The sequence below is a fragment of the Bos indicus x Bos taurus genome, chromosome 15, assembly GCF_003369695.1.
Source record: "Bos indicus x Bos taurus breed Angus x Brahman F1 hybrid chromosome 15, Bos_hybrid_MaternalHap_v2.0, whole genome shotgun sequence".
Taxonomy (NCBI): domain Eukaryota; kingdom Metazoa; phylum Chordata; class Mammalia; order Artiodactyla; family Bovidae; genus Bos; species Bos indicus x Bos taurus.
The window spans coordinates 30,645,547-30,660,723 of NC_040090.1; the positions used below are offsets into that span (position 1 = coordinate 30,645,547).

Genomic DNA, 15,177 nt, shown 5'->3' on the forward strand with positions numbered 1-15,177 from the left:
GCTATGAGGAACAGACATGGAAAAAGGAGCTTTGGATTTAATCTTTAGTGGCATGTTCTAGAACCATGGTTTTCCAGGTTTTTTTTTTTGTTTTTGGCTTTAAAACATGTTTTTTAAAAACAAAACTTAAAGTCATTTTAGGCAGTTCAGTATGAAAATTACTGTCTTAAAAGCTCCTGCTGCTTCCATTGAGAAGTAACTGAAAGGGTTAGTCTCCTCTTCAAAAAAAAAGGATATGACTTCTCATCTGGCCAAGATCAAATAAGTCCATTCCTCCCAGGTCCTTCCCTTAAAACTGAAAAAACCTGGACATAAGACAACAAGCAAGCTCAGTTCAAAGATGTAAGAAGGCAGTTCACCTAGGAACCCAAGGACTTGAAGAACAACAGGAAATTGAGTTTCCCTGCATTTCCTTACTGCCTCCCATATATCCTAGACAGGACACTGCTGAAGCCTCTAACATAGAACTGATTTTTTTTTTAAGGGACAAATTAAAAATAATAGCAAAAAACAAACAACTCCAAGGAAAGTCTGTTGCTTCTAGGCAGAAGACTGAGAAAAAGGTGGCCTAACAGAATAGAAAACATTTTGGCAATATCCATCTTCTTCAAACAGCAAAAGAAAAACTGCTACCTCCCCTGCTTAGAGTTTCACTGGGGCTGAATAGGGAGTGATCTTCTATCCCACCCCCGCAAAGAAGCAGGAGACAGAACTCCAATTTTCCCCACCCAGCGATGCTGAGCAGGTCCAACAGGGTACTGTCAGTGGGGAACTGAGCCTCTACTCTCACCAATGGGGGAAAGAGGTAATCTTTCCTGAGGGAGCAGGAAGTAACACTCCATTATCCCCAACCCCTCCCTTGGTGTCAGTCCGCAGGGAACAGATCTTACAGGCCCAAGGGGAGGCAAGGAAGTGTTGTAAAGTTGAGGTGATGCAAGTTGGTACCCTACTTTCACCAGGAAGGCATCAGCACAGTCAAAGGGAAGCTGAGCTTCTACCTCACCTGTTTGCAAAGAGACAGTGTGAGCCAATGCTCCACTTTTGCCAGAGCAGGGTTATTAGAGGAACCCAGCAGGAAGCTGAGTATATACACCTCCTGGGCCCTTGCATCGTACCGCGACAGGGGACTGCCTGCTAAAAAAGATCAAACAAGATCCAGAGTGTTATAAGATCCAAAATGTCCACAGATTTTATAATTTTCAAAGCCCTTGTTACCTGTTATCTATTTGCTATGATCCCTGGCCTCAGAAGCACATAGCATAAAAAGGTAGAGACAGTCAGGGACATAAAGAGCTACAATTCAGGGACACGTGTGGTAACACAGGACTGCAGAGTAGAAAGTGAATCCGACCCTATGGTGATACAGGCAGGGCTAGTACTTGCTTTATTAAAACCCAGGTAATTGTCCTATTATAGGTGCCCAATAAACTCTTGCAGGCTGAGTGGTAAGTACCTGACCAAAGGTTACTGAAGTAAACATGTGCTCCTTGGCTTGTTCCTATTTCTCTCAAGATGAGATGACTTCAGATATACAAACCTTGATAAAAATTCAACATAAGGCACAAAAGATGGATGACCCATGTGGTTAACAAAAGGCCTCAAGTCCTACTGGAAATTTTACTCTGAAAGCCTTTTCCAGAAAAAGATGCATTTATAAAAAATGCCACAAATTGAAAAAGTAGCCAATTTGGGGGCTGTTTGAGCAAATATGATTAGAGACAACTCAGGTAGGACCTAAGTCACAGATTAAGTTTCCAAATATATCCAATTTAAAATAAAAATTAAATACAACTTATGTAGCTGGTTATAGTTGTTGAAAAAATAAAATGCAATCCTCATAATTATATATCAACTGGATAAGGGCCAAACAGATAAGCTTTTAAAAGTAGCCTTTCCCTCAGAAGTAGATTGAAGGAGGCAACATGTCTTATTGCTATTTTACAGTTCTTATTTATAACATATTTTGTAATTGTAAAGTACCTTAACTTTAGAAAATGCACCTTTCCACTCTATTTCCATAACACGGCATTCTAGCTAGAAAAGGATTTTAACCTTTTTAAGAATCATGAAGAATCACCAATAAGAACATAAGGAAGGGCCTTCAGCTCTTACCAAGAAATCAAAAGTTTATTTACATCCTTATTGGAAAGTTCAAACCATTATCTAAAAATATTGAGTTTCATGGAAGTGACACAAATTTTAAAGAACACATAGTTATGAAAAATATGTACCCAAGGAGGATGCTACTGTGGCTAGGGAGCTGTGAATGCTTTAACTGTGTACAAATGTCAACTAATACTCAGTAAAGAGGTTGGAGGTCTTCCCTTTTTATGAAAAGTAGAGTGGAAAACTATCACCCCCTCTCTAATAAAATGTCACTCACAACATAGTGGCATCTAGTGCGGGTCTCTTCACTCTTAGGTGGGAAGAATAAAAGAAAGAGAAGCCTTATAGGAGCAGGAATCTGTGAGGAATGACTTTAAGAAAAAGCTATAAAAGGAATAGGAATGCCTTTGTAGGAGGAATAGCCATACTTAACGACGTAACAGAGCTACCAAGGCTTTAGTTATCAAACCAAATGGTCTTCAACATATAAACCAAGAAGAAAAGAATCTGCATTCAAGAAAAGATTCAGCTGACTGACATATAAACATCCTAGCCAAAGTCTGGGAAATAAGAATAAGATTAAACTATGCCTGAATAAATAAAAAAATAAGAAGAGGTGGCAAGAATACACAGAAGAACTGTACAAAAAAGATCTTCACGACCCAGATAATCATGATGGCATAATCACTGATCTAGAGCCAGACATCCTGGAATGTGAAGTCAAGGGGGCCTTAGAGAGCATCACTACGAACAAAGCTAGTGGAGGTGATGGAATTCCAGTTGAGCTATTTCAAATCCTGAAAGATGCTGCTGTGAAAGTGCTGCACTCAATACGCCAGCAAATTTGGAAAACTCAGCAGTGGCCACAGGACTGGAAAAGGTCAGTTTTCATTCCAATCCCAAAGAAACGCAATGCCAAAGAATGCTCAAATTACCGCACAATTGCACTCATCTCACATGCTAGTAATGTTCAAAATTCTCCAAGTCAGGCTTCAGCAATACATGAACCGTGAACTTTCAGGTGTTCAAGCTGAATTTAAAAAAGGCAGAGGAACCAGAGATCAAATTGCCAACATCCGCTGGATCATCGAAAAAGCAAGAGAGTTCAAGAAAAACATCTATTTCTGCTTTATTGACTTTGCCAAAGCCTTTAACTGTGTGGATCACAAGAAACTGTGGAAAATTCTGAAAGAGATGGGAATACCAGACCACCTGATCTGCCTCTTGAGAAACCTATATGCAGGTCAGGAAGCAACAGTTAGAACTGGACATGGAACAACAGACTGGTTCCAAATAGGAAAAGGAGTACGTCAAGGCTGTATATTGTCACCCTGCTTATTTAACTTATATGCAGAGTACATCATGAGAAACGCTGGGCTAGAGGAAGTACAAGCCTGAATCAAGATTGCCGGGAGAAATATCAATAACCTCAGATATGCAGATGACACCACCCTTATGGCAGAAAGTGAAGAGGAACTAAAAAGCCTCTTGATGAAAGTGAAAGAGGAGAGTGAAAAAGTTGGCTTAAATCTCAACATTCAGAAAATGAAGATTATGGCATCTGGTCCCATCACTTCATGGGAAACAGATGGGGAAACAGTGGAAACAATGGTTGACTTTATTTTTCTGGGCTCCAAAATCACTGCAGATGGTGACTGCAGCCATGAAATTAAAAGACGCTTACTCCTTGGAAGGAAAGTTATGACCAACCTAGACAGCATATTAAAAAGCAGAGACATTATTTTGCCACCAAAGGTCCGTCTAGTCAAGGCTATGGTTTTTCCAGTGGTCATGTATGGATGTGAGAGTTGGACTATAAAGAAAGCTGAGCACCGAAGAACTGATGCTTTTGAACTGGTGCTGGAGAAGACTCTTGAGAGTCCTTGGACTGCAAGGAGATCCAACCAGTCCATTCTAAAGGAGATCAGTCCTGGGTGTTCTTTGGAAGGACTGATGCTGAAGCTGAAACTCCAATACTTTGGCCACCTCATGCAAAGAGTTGACTCATTGGAAAAGACTCTGACGCTCGGAGGGATTGGGGGCAGGAGGAGAAGGGGACGACAGAGGATGAGATGGCTGGATGGCATCACTGACTCAATGGACATGAGTATGAGTAAACTCCAGGAGTTGGTGATGGACAGGGAGGCCTGGTGTGCTGCAATTCATGGGTTTGCAAAGAGTCGGACACGAATGAGCAACTGAACTGAACTGAACTGAATAAATATTAGTAAAAAGCAGAGCAAATTTCATATTTCTATACAGGTTTCTAACAAGTTTAATCAATTCAGTTCTCAGAACTGAAGTATCTTCTATTACTTGGAGGCAGCATATACTATTTCAAAGAAAGTATATTAGAGTTTGAAAAGAATGGCCCAAGTGCTGAAAATGTAACTTGGTTTCTGAAATAAAAGCATCTTTCCTACATTTGTAAGCAAGAAACCTCAATCAATCAACTGAAATGGTGCTTCATTTGTTCTCAGTATTTTCAAAGATTATGAAAGACATGGTGCTTACTACAAAAAATTAAAATTATGAATATATATATATATCCAAATTCAACAACCTTAATTAAATGGCCTGGGCAAGTAAAAAACTTCAAACTGATTAAAGCACACTTTAGAGCTACTTAGGAATTACATATTACAAACAGAACACTACTTTTAGTTTATTTTTTCATTAGAAAAATTTAGAAACACATGAAATCTTACCTCTGCTTGTTAAATAATAACACTAATCCTTTAATTAAATATAGAATATGTATCTAAAAGTATTAGAAAAGACCAATTGCATAACAACTAAGATCAAAAATGTCTATTTTTCTATTAAAAATAACAATTTCTGCTTTTCACAGTTGACAACCATGTTACAACATCACAAGGTTCAACTTGCCTGGCAGAGTTTAAAGTGCAATGTTACATTTTTAATGAATTATAATATTCACTGTGCATTTATTTTATACCAGGGGTTATGTTAATCACTCATATGCACCATCTTTTTTTTTTTTTTGCACCATCTCTTTTAATACTACTATCCCCATTTTACACATGAGGAAATAAAGACTCAGAAAAGTTAAGCAACTTTAAAAGGCTTCACAGGCTGTGAAGTGGAAGAATTAAGATTTAAACCAAAATTTGTATGTCTCCAAATCCTAAGCTTAACCACTCTACTATACTGCCTCCCTTACTATCATGTTTCCATATACTAGTAGCAATAAACAAGCCAGGGACTTAAGCTAACAAAAGATTATCCTTTATAGCAGATCTTTATACAAAGCTGCTCTATTAGTGTCCTAATGATTCTTTGCAGTAAGCATCAGGTGATGTTCAGTCAAGTCTTCCTTTCATATCTTGTTTGCCAAACTTACCTAGGCAACAAAGGACCATGTTCACTTTTGATACTATCTTCTGCTTTTCTTATTTAGTCACCAGTTGTGAAACTACTAAAGATCACAAATGCAGGTAATAATTCTTTATTCTGTTTTTTACACGATAATCTCAGAACTAGGAAGACTGTAGAAAAGGAGTCACACAGAGCAATCTGGAAGTCAACTGGGTAAAGACAATGACCCACACATGCTGCTAAGTTACTGGAGATTAATCTTGATTTTGGCTCCATATTTTTTCAGAACTGGTGGTGGTGGTTTGTTTAGTCGCTAAGTTGTGTTCGACTCTTTGCTACTCCATAGACTATAGCCTGCCAGTCTCCTCTGTCCATGGGATTCTCCAGGCAAGAATACTGGAGTGGGTTGCCATTTCCTTCTCCAGGGGATCTTCACAACCCAAGAATCGAACCTGGGTCTCCTGCATTGCAGGCAGATTCTTTACCAACTGAGCTATGAGGGAAGCACTTTTTAAGAATGACCAAGCCCAAACCAGTCACCTAAACAGAACTAACTGGAGAGGAGTTATTCAAGACCTGACAGACATTAGCCTGGATCTGACTAACTTTTGCAATTTCCCCTAAAAGTTTATTTCTGTTCAATCGAATTAAAAAAAAAACCTCTCAAGGAAAAAGAGTCAGGGTTGTTATACTCTAGAGAAGCCCCCACCCTAAAACTTTTCTTTTAAAAGAATGAAACAATTATACGAATAAAAGCTTAATTTACATCAGTGAACACTCTATATAGTTCACTCTGAGCGACATGCATGATTCTTAAGGAGAACTGGGAGACTTAGGATTCATGTGGAGGGCACAGTCCATAACTGCAATAACCCAAAGGTATTCTGAAGTTGAGCATGCACTGATGCTGAATATACATCCTGTTAAGTTCAACATGCAAGGCCATGCCTTGTTTCACTGGAAAGTTGCCCCATGCCTCACATCTTCAAGGTGGCTAGATCTGAGGTGAATCCCTCAGTGTTCCTCTAGACTCCCCAACTGTGCAGGCCACTTTGATGCTTCATTCCTGTCAGTTCTGTGGCCTAAATGTGAGGAAAGCTCTAAATATCCCTTCTATCCCCTCTCCACACCCATGTACTTGAGTCTAAGAAGAAAATTCATTTATTTGCCAAGGTTAACATATGCGTTTGCTAGACGATCTATATGTAATCTGACAAACCATTATAAAGAAAAATACTAAAACTTAAAAAAATCAACACACAAGTTATTTATAATATAGTCAGATACACAAGGCAAAAACACTGGATTAAATACCATTAAGTATAGGGTGATATATAACAAATTCTCAAATGGGTGGTGTAGATGACGTGTATTATGGTCCCAAAGGAGGGATCAAGGTAAGAAATTACTTGAGGATGTTTTTACAGTTTCAAAAATATCCAAACCCATAAAAATTAAAATGGCATTTTATCACTTTTTTTTTTTAACATTCCTAATTAAGGATAAAATGTCTAAATATCTTTTTTCCCAACAAACCAACCAATCATTTAAAGAGAGAAGATGTTCTCACTGTATCTCTACAATCTGATATCAGCAGGTTAGGACCAAGGTCTGACTCATGTCTGGTGAGGCAGCCATTTGCAACCCAGCTTTAATCTCAACTCAGCCAAAGGACTAAGGAAAACCAGTGGGCACACCTCTCTTTCTTTTTTCCCAGCACACAGTAGATGATCTCCTGTGGAAAACAGGAGATCATCTACTCCTTTTTTTAATCTTATCAATTGTGGAAAACAACTATCTATGTAAGGCAGTTAGTTCTAGATAGCAATAACAAAACTGGGTAGGAAAGGAATTTTTAATCCCTGGGGAAATACCACTTCACTTAAATAGCCAGTTAGATAAATTATTTCTGTTTTTGTGGATTACTAGATTCTGTCTTTTTGGTGCTTCATTTCTGGGGATCTAATTACAGAAGGCTTTAGGAAAAATCACTCTTCATACCTCCTTTGTGACCTTTGAAGGTCACCACACAGCTAGCATCTTCAGCTGACCATATCTTCAGCTGGGCATCCATTCCCCCACTCAGAACCACAAGGCCTGATGGGAAAAACCTGCAACAATTCACATCAAACACATGTCCTTCCAATACTCTCTGGAAAAACAAAAGAGAATTCCATGCTAGTTCTCTTGTTCATCCCTCGATGTCCTCTTACCTCCCATATCCTTGGTCCCTTAAATGATACATCTATATACTGTATTTTAAGACAAAAGAGATCCAAAGAATCTGTTTAGTTCATCTGTCTACCAGATAATGTTCTAGGAGCTGTTGGCTCCCTTTCCTGGACTTTGGCTGTAGATGTTGTGAATTTGACCTCCAGAGCTCTCGCAGCTATCCATAACTCTATTTCTACACATAAGGAGCTGAGGAGGTTTGAGGGCTCTTTTACTTAAAATCCTCGGTACAGGTTGAGGGGCTCAGCCATACAGTCAGTGTAACAGCTACTCTGTCTTAGAAATGTATCACTGAAGGCAGTTCATATCAAGGGACCATCCAGACATTCACTAGCCAGGCTCTCCCACTGTTTCAGCCCCAATCTGTTCTGGCAAATCATGAAACTTGAGCCTGGTTCTCATATTAACAAGTGGAAGAACAAAGACCAATCAAAGTGTAGTGTTCCTACATTTTCAGAATGGGCCACTCTTCTTTCCATGGCCCAGTCTAAGGTTTCTCAGACCACCCTAAAAGTGTATCCAAAGCCTTTACTCTGAGCTCTCCATTGGAAGCCTGCCAGATCTTCATGCTCCCATCAGCGCTAGATGACACACCAAGGCCTCCTCCGCTGGAAATGTCCAGGCATGTTATCTGTTCAAAAGACAAAACCAGTGTTGTAACCAGTGTTACAAATAATGAAATGCTATTCTTTCCTTGAAATGTTATAAACCTCTCTCAGTTCAAACTCCTCTAAGACTTCTTCAAGCCTGTGCTTCCCAACCCAAAGAACATGTATTTAATATGAAGGCTGAGTTATAGTCACTGATCTCCCAACAAGGCTAGAGCCAAAACTCTTTATTTCTCAAAACAAAAAGATATTCTTGTAGTCATATATAACTTCCTGCAGTTTATATAACTGTAAAGTCCCTTATTCCCATATCATTTCCATAGTTTCCACCTTTTGCTATGTTACTTTAAAATAAAGATACCTCTCCTGATTCTTAGGAACCCACTTACACAAAAGACAGACTTCCAAGATGCACCAGAAGGATTCAAAGAAAAGCAAAGATGCTTCCAATTCACTACTTCACACTACCTCTGTAAAACCTTAATTGTGTTTGTGTATTTCAGAACAAGTAACAGAAAATTCAAATTGCCAACATCCGCTGGATCATCAAAAAGCAAGAGAGTTCCAGAAAAACATCTATTTCTGCTTTATTGACTACGGCAAAGTCTTTGACTGTGTGGATCACAATAAACTGTGGAAAATTCTGAAAGAGATGGGAATTCCAGACCACCTGACCTGCCTCTTGAGAAACCTGTATGCAGGTCAGGAAGCAAGAGTTAGAACTGGACATGGAACAACAGACTGGTTCCAAATAGGAAAAGGAGTACGTCAAGGCTGTATATTGTCACCCTGCTTATTTAACTTATATGCAGAGTACATCATGAGAAATGCTGGGCTGGAAGAAGCACAAGCTGGAATCAAGACTGCTGGGAGAAATATCAATAACCTCAGATATGCAGATGACACCACCCTTATGACAGGAAGTAAAGAAGAACTAAAGAGCCTCCTAAAAAAAATAAATAAAAAATAAAAAAAATAAAAAAAATAAAAATGAAGAGCCTCCTGATGAAAGTGAAAGAGGAGAGTGAAAAAGTTGGCTTAAAGCTCAACATTCAGAAAATGAAGATCATGGCATCCGGTCCCATCACTTCACGGCAGATAGATGGGGAAACAGTGGAAACAGTGTCAGACTTTCTTTTTCTGGGCTCCAAAATCACTGCAGATGGTGACTGCAGCCATGAAATTAAAAGACGCTTACTCCTTGGAAGGAAAGTTATGACCAACCTAGACAGCATATTAAAAAGCAGAGACATTACTTTGCCAACAAAGGTCCATCTAGTCAAGGCTATGGTTTTTCCAGTGGTCATGTATGGATGTGAGAGTTGGACTGTGAAGAAGGCTGAGCGCCGAAGAATTGATGCTTTTAAACTGTGGTGTTGGAGAAGACTCTTGAGAGTCCCTTGGACTGCAAGGAGATCCAACCAGTCCATCCTAAAGGAAACCAGTCCTGAATATTCATTGGAAGGACTGATGCTGAAGCTGAAACTCCAATACTTTGGCCACCTGATGCAGACAGCTGACTCATTTGAAAAGACCCTGATGCTGGGAAAGATGGAGGGCAGGAGGCAAAGGGCACGACAGAGGATAAGATGGTTGGATGGCATCACCGACACAACGGACATGGGTTTGGGTGGACTCCAGAAGTTGGTGATGGACAGGGAGGCCTGGCGTGCTGCGGTTCACGGGGTCACGAGGAGTCGGACACGACTGAGCGACTGAACTGAACTGAACAGAAAATTCTCAGATTCACTTACGCAATTTCAGTATTAGGAATCACTTCATGAATAAGCCATGATTAGAATGCCAAGTCTTTTTCATATACATGCATATGTATTATCCCCTTTATATTAAAAAACATTCAGTTGCAAATATTCCAGAAATGTAAGACTGAGATATATAATTCCAGGCATATTCCCAGCAACTACAATTCTCATATGACCTAAATTATTTTTTAAAAAGTAGGAATTTGGGCTTTAATTATTCAACTTTCCAGTTTACATTTCTATGCCAATTAAGCCATAATGAATAGGTGTGGCAAAACTAAAGGGATTATATAGGTCAGCTCTAACACTAAGATTTTTTCTTCTTTATTTTGATTCCTCAATAAAAGGACTGTTAACTGTAGTTCTAATTTAAGGATTACAACAATTAACATTTATATCACAATTCATCATTTATAAAACATTTTCAAATACACTGAATCATTTGATCCTCATAATAATCCCATTCTGCCCGTAGCTTCTCATTGGTGGATTCTGCTTTCACACTCATGTCTAGGAGACATTTCTCAGATCTTTCTTCTCCCACCACTAGCACCCTAATCCTTGACCTGACAGTGACTAGCAGTACTGTCGATTTCAACTCTGTTCTGGCTTCCCAACTACATGATGAGCTTTATAAGTGTCAGAACCATGTCCAGCACCACTTTCTTACTCAAATTATAGGCTATGTACATAGTAACTATTCAACAAATACCTAATACCAGTTTGGGAATAAGGATGAAGCACCTCATCAACAGAGAAGAAAGTAAAGCCATCTGACCTATATCAAGGAGACCAACTACTGTCCCCATTCACAGAGTCTCAGAAACAAAACATATTTAACACTTGCCTACTCACTCTGAAATCAATTTAATCCCTAAAGTGACATAGCCAAACATCTTTCCTGACTCATGTGGCACTTATCTTTGGCTTTATAAAAGACACCTGAAATTTAACCTGTCCAAACACAACCCTTATTTTCCCCTGAAAGTGAAAGTTGCTCAGTCATGTCTGACTCTTTGCGACCCCATGGACTATACAGTATGGAATTCTCCAGGCCAGAATACTGGAGTGGGTAGCCTTTCCCTTCTCCAGGGGATCTTCTCAACCCAGGGATTGAACCCAGGTCTCCTGCATTGAGGGGAGTCTTTACCAGCTGAGCTACAAGGGAAGCCCTCTATTCCTTACCAATGCAACTACTTGTCCCCCACTTAGTAAATGACACCAGAATTTACCCAATTCTCAGGCCAAATCTTTGGGATTATCCCAACTCCTCATTTTCTCTCTCTCATATCCAAGTCATTGACAAACCCTATATGGTCCCACACCCTAGAATATGGGCTCTATGCCACCGTTCTATTCATTGCTATAGCTTCAGTGCCCAGAAGAGTATCTGGAATACAGTAGGTGATTAGTAAATGGGTGAACCACCTAATAATGAGTTCAAATAAGAGAAAGAGAATAAGAAATAGAAGAACAATTAATGTGTGTGTGTGTGTTTTTTAAATGACCTATTCCACAAAAGGTAAGTGGTTCTCCAAACACCTGAAGGAGTTCACCATTTCCTCCCCTCGAGGTCTTCAGTTCTATATTTGTATATTACAGTGGCTGTCAACAAGGAGCAATTTGTTTCTGGGGGGACATGTGGTGATGCATAAACATTTTTAGTTGTCACAACTGGGGGCGCTACCTAATCGACCACTTGTAGGTAGAGGCCAGGGATGCCGCTAAACATCCTACAGTGCACAGAATAGCCTCCTATGAAAAAGAATTATCTAGCTTAAAATGTCAATACTGCCAAGGTTGAGAAACTCTGACATACTGTTTGGTACCCTCTCAGTTAATAAACTTTCCCTGGAGGGGATGGGGACATTGTGTTATCATCTCAGTTATAGATCTTTGAGGCCCTAGTTCCTCGACCTAAAAGGTAATTAAGTCTGAACTATCCATTTCTTCCAAAGTGACAGAACACTGAAAAGTAGATTATAGATCATACCAGCTGTCTCCTTCCTCCAAATTTTTATTAAAGGAGGAAAGAGAATTCACATTTACTGAACAGCTATTATATGCCAAACATGTAACAGACACTATTCTCATATAATCCACCCAAAAATCTTTTAAGCATTAGTAAGAAACCAGATGGGACCCAGGAGTTGGTGATGGACAGGGAGGCCTGGCGTGCTGTGATCCATGGGGTTGCAAAGAGTCGGACACGACTGAGCGACTGAACTGAACTGAAGAAATCAGATGAGAAACCTGAGGTTTAAGAGGTAGTTAAGTAACTTCCCTAAGGTGACAGAGTAGAGCCAGGATACAAACCTAAGTCAGAGTCTAAAGTTAAACATCTATTCCTTAGTTACAGGAAAAGAACAGACAGATCAATGGAGTAATAATAAATACTGGATATAGATGACAATTCACGTCCTTGAAATAAAGGATGGATTATTTTGTAGTACTGTAACATGCTAATCATTTCAAAAAGAATTGTTACAAACACTGTAAATCAAATGTACTTCAATAAAATAATTTAAAAAAAGTAAATTAGACCCCTACTTCAAATCAAGTAACAAAAATAAAGTTTGAAATGCAAAAAATAAAATATAAAAATTCAAAAATTATCATATTTATAATTGTATTTAACAAACACTATTTATATTGTGTTTGCCAGGTTCCAGGCCCAATTCTAATTATTTCAATCCTCACATCAACCCTAAGAGATAAATACTTTTGCTCCCACTTTACAGATAAGGAATCTACAGCACAGGAAGGTTAAACAATTGGCCTGAGGTCACACAGTTTAAGCGGCAGAACCGAAATTCAAATCCAGGGGATCAAATCCAATGAGCCTGACTCTAGAGTCCCTGCTCTTACCCATTACACTGTGTAATTTAAAGTGTGTGTGTGTGTGTGTGTGTGTGTGTGTATATATATATATAAAATCACAGACTACCCTAAGCAGGATCCCAAAGGCAGTCATTATAAATTGATAGGTTTTATTATCTAGAAAATTAAATATTTTATATATCAAGACACCATAAACAAATAACAATGAATGATAAACTAGAAAAAACTATCTGCAAAATACATGGCAAAAGATCAATACCCTTAATATAAGAAGAGTTCTTATCAATAAAGAAAAAAATTCACACTTAGAAAAATGGGCAAATGACATGAAGAATGGTCAATAAATATATGAAAAAGTGGTCAATTCATAATTAATCAAAGGAAATGTAAATTCAAATACCAATGAAACATCATCCCTCAATGGTAAAACTTTAAAAAATTTGAATAGCCAGCATTAGCAGAGAATGTCAAGTCAGACTGGCACAAAAGCGATACAGTAAAAAAAAGTCTTTAGGCAATTGATAGGGCCCAGTTGTAGGTCAATCAATCAGAAAATCCAGTACAAGTAGAAAATAATAAAAAAGGATATAAAAATACCCCTACATTTTATTTTAACTCAAATACTAATCTTTTCATGAGTCCACTAATTACTATAAAGACTTGACTTTCTTGTAAAAAACTATAACCAGGGGCTTCCCTGGTAGCTCAGTGGTTAAGAATCTGTCTGCTAATGCAGGAGACACAGGTTCAATCCCTGACCTGGGAAGATCCCACATGCCTGGGAGCGACTAAGCCAGTGCACCACAACTGCTGAGTCCTCTCTCTGGAGTCCAGGAGCCACAACTACTGAAGCATTAGCACCCTAGAGCCCATGCTCTGCAGCAAGAGAAGACTCCTCAGTGAGAAGCCTGTGCATCGCAACTAGAGAGTAGTCCTCGCTTGCTGCAACTAGGGAAAAGCCTGAGAAGCAAAAAAAAAAAAAAGACCCAGCACAGCCAAAAATAAATAAATGAATTAAAAAAAATTAAAAAAAAAAAACAAAAAAAACTATAACCAAACGGTACACAACTTCTAGTTTCTTGAAAGCAAAGCAAATCTTTAGTCACACTTACAAAGCAATCTAAGAGCAAAAACTTATCCAGGGTTTTTTAAAGAAACCTTTTCCCTAATACTGTACTACATTTATTTTGTCCAAACTACCAAAACAGCAGGTTTAAAAAACTCTTCTTGGGAATTCCTGGCAGTCTAGTGATTAGGACTCCACTCCAGGGGGCACAGGTTCAGTCCCCAGGTGAAGAACTAAGATTTTGCACAAGCTGTGTGATATAGCCAAAAAAAATCCTCTTCTGTATCAAGTCTCTATAAAGCAATCAAACTTAGTTTCCAAAGACATAGTCACTCTGCCTTTCACACTTATATTTCACTGGCTTAACATATTTAATTAACATAATTTCAAAAACAGTACAACAGACATTGTAACTGACCCTTGGTAAGCATTCAACTTAGAGGGTAGTGTCAGCATGCAAACCTCAAAGACCTTACAAGCTGCAAATGTGCTGTGAGCATGAATCAGATTGGTTTACAAAGGAAATGCAGAGCAATAGTTTACTCAATAAATCAGTTAAGTGGAAGCCAGGTAGAACATACCAAAAGCCTTATGATGTACATTCCCTGTGACTCAACAACTCTACTTTTATAAATGTACTCTAATTTTTTCTTACCTTTGTGAGTAAAGGGTTAGCTATAAGTATATCATCAAAACTATGAAGTCAGAAAATTAGAAATAAATGAATGCCCAGTAACGTAAGATGAGAAAAATAAATTATAGTAAAGTCATACAGTGGAATACTATGTGACTCTTAAAATAATACACATAAAGTAAACACAGAATGATGTACATATTAAGAAATAAAAAGTAACTGATAAAACAGCATATACTATAAAAACCTATTATGGTAAAATATTTAAAGAAAAAAGATTGGATCAAGGAAAATAATGATATGGAAAGTATGGTGCTGGCACATATCAGGCAATCAATAAATGTTAGCTATTACAAATATGATTATTATTAATTTTACTTTAAAAATTGAGATATAGTTAACAGACAATATTAGAAAGTTACAGGTATACAAAGTGATTCACAATATTTTAAAGGTTATATTCTATTTACAGTTATAAAATACTGACTGTAGTCCCTGTGTTGTACAATATATTCTTGTAGCTTATTTATTTTATACATAATGGTTTGAGCCTCTTAATCCCCTACCCCTACCTTGGCCCTCCTCACT

The 15,177-nt window shown here is 38.3% G+C and overlaps 1 protein-coding gene across 2 annotated transcripts in view; it reads right to left on the reverse strand.

The window, feature by feature from the left end:
• PAAF1 (proteasomal ATPase associated factor 1) overlaps positions 1-15,177 on the reverse strand; it is a 41,410-nt gene that overhangs the window by 15,704 nt on the left and 10,529 nt on the right. For both annotated transcript variants that reach the window (XM_027562939.1, XM_027562940.1), the window contains 2 exons: positions 8,210-8,308; positions 7,447-7,597 (listed from right to left, as the gene is read on the reverse strand). In XM_027562939.1, the coding sequence (XP_027418740.1) occupies positions 7,447-7,597; positions 8,210-8,308 (250 nt within the window). The remainder of the gene's footprint in view (positions 1-7,446; positions 7,598-8,209; positions 8,309-15,177) is intronic.